General features: G+C 70.3%; 1 protein-coding gene across 3 annotated transcripts; it reads left to right on the top strand.

Annotated features, from left to right (window-relative positions):
* Positions 1-1,159: 1,159 nt before the first annotated feature.
* Positions 1,160-6,145, top strand: TMEM121 (transmembrane protein 121). Of its 3 annotated transcripts, none has more exons than XM_045452229.1 (2): positions 1,160-1,264; positions 4,657-6,145. In XM_045452229.1, exon 2 carries the CDS (start codon positions 4,829-4,831, stop codon positions 5,783-5,785), a length of 957 nt encoding a protein of 318 aa, XP_045308185.1. In that variant the 5' UTR covers positions 1,160-1,264; positions 4,657-4,828; the 3' UTR covers positions 5,786-6,145. The 3 variants fall into 3 exon arrangements, with proteins under 3 accessions (XP_045308185.1, XP_045308183.1, XP_045308184.1); XM_045452227.1 differs by lacking the exon at positions 1,160-1,264 and adding an exon at positions 2,627-2,732 and having other exon boundaries at positions 4,656-6,145; XM_045452228.1 differs by lacking the exon at positions 1,160-1,264 and adding an exon at positions 2,638-2,736 and having other exon boundaries at positions 4,656-6,145.
* The last annotated feature ends 201 nt before the right edge of the window (positions 6,146-6,346 follow it).

Raw genomic sequence — 6,346 nt, forward strand, 5'->3', positions numbered from 1 at the left:
TCCCTCCAGCCTTCGGGTGTCTGGGGTTCGTCTCTGTGGGGTTCAGTCTGTGTTTCTGCTGGCTGGCTCCTGGAGTCCAGTCTGGCAGCCTGCGGTGTTTGAAAAATCACTTGTGGGATAACTGAAGCCTTCAACGGAGACGCTGCTCTCTCCGCGGGGTTTCACGTGCTTCCGCCGGGCACGGGAGGTGAGGCCTGCCCGGTCAGAGCCAGAGATGGGCAGCCGCCCCCCCCCCCCCCGGGCTGTGACCCCACCCACTCTGGGCCTCCAGGAGCCTGATGATCAGCACACAGTTCACCTGGCACAGGTGTCAGAGACGTGAAGTTGCTCTCGCTCCTGAGGGACCCCAGGCACCCATGAGCCCCCCACGGTCCCTCTGTGGATCTGGTGCAGCTCCGTCAGCCTTCCAGGCAGGTGGGGGGCATGGAGCCCATCCTCACGACTGCATGGCGTGATGGCCGGTGGCGAGGGGCTGCAGCTAAGGCGGGCGGCCAGACCCCAGTGTGGCAGGACGGCTGGATGGAGGCCAGGCCTGGAGTGAAGTGCACGGTGTTGGGGATGCCACCCCGATTCAGGGCAGTGGTGTTCCAGCCAGGGGAGCCTCTGAGACGGTGTACCCGGGGGAGGGGGGCGGAAACAAGCCTGGCAAGGCCGTGAGGGGCTGTCTTGAGAGAGATGGCTGGGGGGCCGGCAGGGCCAGGCTGGGGGCCGCTCTACAGCCAAGCCCGGGAGCTTGGTCCTCTTGTCAAGGCCATGGGGACGCCTCGTGAGGGGGTCACAGTCAGACTGGCAAGTTGGGAAGGTCCATCACGGGTGAAACTATGTCTCCCCAAAGATATGTTTAAGTCCTGACCCCTGGAACGTCCAAATGCGACCTCATTTGGAAACGAGAACTTTGCAGATGCCATCAAGTTAGGATGAGGTCACTGGGTGGGCCTTTCCAACATCACATGTTTTCACGAGAAGACAGACGCACAGGGAAAGGCCGCGTGATGTCCGAGGCGGACGGGAGTGGTGCGTCCACAAGCCAAGGAAGGGGAGGGGTTGCTGGCGGCCGCCAGAAGCCGAGGTGCCACCCCGGCGTCCTAGTCCTAACCGTCCTCACCCGCTCTGGGCCCACCCTCGAGGGCCACGCCTCCACGCCCAGGCGGTGTTAACACGAAGGGGAGAGCCAGGAGGGGGAGCGCTGTGAGGTCAGCGCAGAGTCGCCAGGGCGCTGGGGGTGGGGCCGGAGGTGTGCAGAGCCCCGGAGCAGATTTGCAGGGTTGAGGCTAAGGACTGGGCTTTTAGAGCACTTGGGTGACGTGGGCAGGGCAGAGGGGTGAGGTGGGCGAGGTGGGCAGGGCAGAGGGGAGAAGCTGCAGGGGCTGAGGGGGCAGCTCCTTCCCGACAGTGGAGGCCACAGGGAGGTGCTTCTGGTCTCTTCCTACGCAGCCCGTCCCTCCTCTGCCTCCTGGGGCTGCCAGGGTGCAGCCGGTGCTCCCTGGGGCGGAGGCGGCGGGGGTCGTGTGCCCTGGGCCTTCTCCCCACCTCCCTCCGTATTGCCTTTTGTGCCTTGAGGCAGGGGGGCTTCTGGAGGCCTCTGGGGGAGAGGACCCACCCCGAGGGGTCTGGGGCCCCTCCCTGGGTACAAAGACAGCTTCAGGGTCCTGACCACACAGGTTCCTGCCAGCGAAAGCAGATGCGGGGGCTGGTATCTCCCAAGCAGCCACCCCGAGGGGTTCACTGCAGTAAGTCATCTGTGCTTTTTGTGGGTCGGTGGCCTGGGCAGCCGGGGGTCCTGGCTTCCCTTGGGCCAGAGACGTCCCCGTCCCCGGCACCGAGGGAGGGTGGCAGTCCCGTAGTCTCCTGCACAGACCCGTGTGGACCCAAGCACAGCTCAGGGCCTCAGCGTAAGCAGACCTGGTGTGAGTCGTGCCTCACCCCTTTGCATGGGGGGGGGGGGGGCGGGTGCCCCTGCACCTCTCTGACGCTCCTCTCCTCCTCTGTCGGAGGGACGTGGGACGTGGGAGAGCAGGCATTAGGTGGGCTCCCCTCCTCCACCCTAAGGCGGAGGGGCTGGGGTGTGCGTGTGGAGGCTCCGTGAGGACACAGTGGTGACCGGGGTTGGAGGAAGGAAGCCTGAGCCTCCAAACCCGAGCGAGCGCCTGGACGGCTGAAGACGAAGGCCACCGGCTGCTCTTGTCTCCCACCCTCCGAAGGAAGCCAGGAAGGCTGGAGAGATCCGGGACCCGGGGCTCTTTGGGACGCGGCACCGACACCCACCGCACTGCCCCCACAGGCCGCTTGCACAGGGCCGGTGGTCAGCCCGGCCCCGCGTCCGGACCAGCTCCGCGGCAGGGAACGGGGTCCTCGGGCTGCCTGTCGAGGGCGAGTGGGGTCACCCTGGTGGGCGGCCTGGGTGGGGCCGCAGCGGGATTTCAGGGCGTGAGCGGGACTGAAGACCCGGCTGTGGGGTGAAGCAGGGTGCAGGGGCTTCCCGGGGATAGCGCGCGGGTCCGGCGGTGTCCAGCTCCCCGGGGCCAGCGGTCGCCGGCACCGCTGCGGCGCCGGGCTGTCGCCGTGGCAACCGGTGCTGCGGGGGGGGCGGGGCGCCGGGACCCCCACCGCGCGGGGCGGGGCCTCGGGCGGGGGCGGGGCCTCGGCGGGGGCCGCGCCGAGAGCCGCGAGGGGAGCGAGCACGGCGCAGGGAGCGCGGCCTCGGCCCGGCGCGGAGGCTCAGCGGGCCGGCGGTGGGTAGGCGCGGGGCCGGAGGGGGCGAGCGGGGCGAGCGGGGCGAGCGGGGGGTCGGGCGCAGGGGCTGGGATGCGCAGCGGCGCTGCAGGGCCGGGCCCGGCTTGGGCAGAAGGGCGGAGACGCAGCCTGTCTGGGGCAGCCTGGGTCTGGTCGGTGCTGGCGGCCCCTTCTTGTCCGCCCCTATCGGTGGGCACCGAAGGGGCGGCTCGGGGAGGGGGCGGGCAGGAGGCACGCGGGGGACCGCAGGGCCGGCCCAGGACAGGCCAGGGCAGGAGGGCCTGGGGCCAACTCCCCAGGGAGAGGCCGGGCAGGGTGTGCGGGAGCGGTGGTCAGGCCCTGGCTCCGGCTTTCTGGGGCGGGGGCGGGGGATCCCCCTGCGAGCTCTCGTGGGGATGGGGTCTGTCCTGGCATCGTCAACCCGGGTTTGATGAGTGGCTGAGAGAGGGAACGAGAAGGCCAAGCAGTAGATGGGGAGGGGTGAGCGGTGCAGCGGCTCTCTGGCTATTTGGCCTGGCCAAGGGCTGGGAGGAAGGCCATTCCCAGGCCGCTGCTGGAGCCAGAGGAGGCAGGGTGGGAGGAGGCCCCTTGGGTCACACGTTTCCCGCTGGTGGCTTAAAATGGGGTGAGGGTGTGGTGTGGGTGGGGAGCAGGGGCTCCAGACACTGTTTTGGTAGGGTCATGGTGCTATGACCCCCCCCCCCCCAGGAACCCTGCGCTCGAGGTGTCTGAGCTCACAGTGTGGGGGGTCCTGTGTGTGGCTGCAGGGACCCCTGGGTGGGGCAGCAGCCGTGTTGAGGTCAGGAGTGGGGGTGCGGATTTGGAGGAGGGCCTCCTTCCTCAGTCTTGAGGGCGGTGGTGTCACTAGGGGCAGGCTTCACAGGCACGGGGGACATTAAATTTTATGTCCTTGTCTAGACAGGGCAGTAAACAGAGCCCAGGGCCAGGGGTGCTGCGGAGGGGAGAGGCGGGCTGAGGGGGCCTGGCTGGAAGTGAGTGGAAGTAAGTCTGCAAAGTGACTTTCAGTGGGCGACGGGTGCGGGCCCAGGTGTGGGGACCCAGTCTGGTGTGGGACTCTGACCAGCACAGTCACGACGATGCCAAGGGTGTGAGAAGTACAGGGGTCTGCAGAGCCCAAAGAAGGTCCCCGTGGGCGAGAGCGCAGGGCGGGCTTCCTGAGACGGCCCCAAAGGTGCGGGGGTGGGGGGGGGGAGTGGCAGAGGGCCACCCCTTCGCGGGGAGCAGGGCAGCGTACGTGGCGGGACAGGCGGCCACTGGCACGAGCCTCGTAGGCAATGGGAGCCCTGGTGAGACGGGGCAGGGAATGGTCCACGGCCTGTGGACGGGTGTGTGGGGGCACCGAGTCCGCCGAGGTAGGGGTGGCGATGCTTGTGGGAGGGGATCCTCAGCACTCGGATGACCCTCAGTCCTGGACCAGAAAACACGCCCGGAGCGCCGGCGCAGCGCCCAGGGAAGGGGGCCTGGGCCTCCGCGGGCCTCGGGGGCTCCGGGAGCGCACAGAGCTGAGGCCGCAGGTCCGCCTCCCCGCCCAGCAAGGCGCCCGGGGGCGAGAGGACGCCGGAGGGCCGACGGCGTGGGCCCAGCGGGGGCAAACCGCCGGGGCCCGGGGATGCGCGCGGCCGGGAGAAACCACTTCCGTTCCATTTCCTTCCCGGCGGCCGCGGGAACCCGGTCTCGGGTCTCAGGCAGGGCTGCAGCGCCCCCTGGAGGCCCCGCGCCCGGCTCCGGGTCCCCGCGAGCGCACCGGCGCGTGCGTGCGACAGAAGCCCCCCGGCGCCCCCGCGCGGGGACAGCGCCCCGCGCAGGAAGCGCGTCGCGGGGGCGGGGGGGAGGGGAGGGGAGGGGAGGGCGGAGGCTGTCCCCCGGGCTGCGCCCTTACCGTCCCCTCTGGTCTTCCCCAGGTTCCGAGCTCGCCGGCCGGCAGCGGTGGCGCCCTCAGAGCGGCCGGACGGGTCCCGTCGCGCCATGCCCGCGGGCTGAGCGCCGCCGCCGCCGCCGCCGCCGCCGCCGCAGGGCCTCGTCCCGCCTCGCGTGGGGGCCACGCGCGCCCAGGCCGGGGCCCCGGCGGCCGACCATGGTGCTGCCGCCCCCGGACCGGCGCCACGTGTGCCTGACCACGCTGGTGATCATGGGCAGCATGGCGGTCATGGACGCGTACCTGGTGGAGCAGAACCAGGGCCCGCGCAAGATCGGCGTGTGCATCATCGTGCTGGTGGGCGACGTGTGCTTCCTGCTGGTGCTGCGCTACGTGGCCGTGTGGGTGGGCGCCGAGGTGCGCACGGCCAAGCGCGGCTACGCCATGATCCTCTGGTTCCTGTACATCTTCGTGCTGGAGATCAAGCTCTACTTCGTCTTCCAGAACTACAAGGCGGCGCGGCGAGGCGCGGCCGACCCGGTGGCGCGCAAGGCGCTGACGCTGCTGCTGTCGGTGTGCGTGCCCGGCCTGTTCCTGCTGCTGGTGGCGCTCGACCGCATGGAGTACGTGCGCACCTTCCGCAAGCGCGAGGACCTGCGCGGCCGCCTCTTCTGGGTGGCGCTGGACCTGCTGGACCTGCTGGACATGCAGGCCAATCTGTGGGAGCCGCCGCGCACCGGGCTGCCGCTGTGGGCCGAGGGCCTCACCTTCTTCTACTGCTACATGCTGCTGCTGGTGCTGCCGTGCGTGGCGCTCAGCGAGGTCAGCATGCAGGGCGAGCACATCGCGCCGCAGAAGATGATGCTGTACCCCGTGCTCAGCCTCGCCACCGTCAACGTGGTGGCCGTGCTGGCGCGTGCCGCCAACATGGCGCTCTTCCGCGACAGTCGCGTCTCGGCCATCTTCGTGGGCAAGAACGTGGTGGCGCTGGCCACCAAGGCCTGCACCTTCCTCGAGTACCGCCGCCAGGTGCGGGACTTCCCGCCGCCCGCGCTCGCGCTGGAGCTGCAGCCGCCGCCGCCGCCGCGCAACTCGGTGCCGCCGCCCCCGCCCCTGCACGGCCCGCCCGGCCGCCCGCACGGGCCCTCGCCCACGCGCGACGCCCTGGGCACGTGACGGGGCCCGCGCGGCTTGCGTGGGATGGGGTGGGGGCGGGCTCCCCCCCCAGGGCCCGGTTTGGCGAGCGCCCCGGGCGGGGGTGGGGGGTGGGGGCGCCGCGGGCCGCTGCTTCATCTCAGGAATCCCTCGGACCGCGGACTCGCAGCCCAGCGCCCCAGCCGGCCCCCAGCGCGCCCAGCCTGCCCCCAGCGCCCAGTGCGCCGGCCGGTGGGGGGCGGGGGGCGGCTGGGAAGGGAGGACAGAGTGGGCGGAGGTGCGGTCCCTTGGGGTCCCTTGGTGGGGGCCTCCGGCTCAGAGTTTGGGGCCACGGAGGCCTCTGTCATTTTAAAGACTCGTGTTTACAGTTTTGTATCCAAAGCCGCCCGGCCCTGTTTCCTGAGTCCAGTGTCTGACAGCGGGACGGACGTGGTGGGAGGAGGGATGTGAGTGTGAGCGGGAGGTGAGGGGTCTGGGCCGGCCCCCTTCCGGAGGAGCCCCCTCCGGAGGTGGACTCTCACGAGCTCCAGCTGTCACAGAGGCACTCTCCGCTCCAGCTTCACTGTCCCCACCTGCGACTCT

Source organism: Leopardus geoffroyi, chromosome B3, assembly GCF_018350155.1.
Source record: "Leopardus geoffroyi isolate Oge1 chromosome B3, O.geoffroyi_Oge1_pat1.0, whole genome shotgun sequence".
Lineage (NCBI taxonomy): Eukaryota > Metazoa > Chordata > Mammalia > Carnivora > Felidae > Leopardus > Leopardus geoffroyi.

What these genes read in the sequence shown, in the direction of transcription:
- TMEM121 (XM_045452229.1), top strand. Translation starts at nt 4,829, where the DNA reads ATGGTGCTGCCGCCCCCGGACCGGCGCCACGTGTGCCTGACCACGCTG.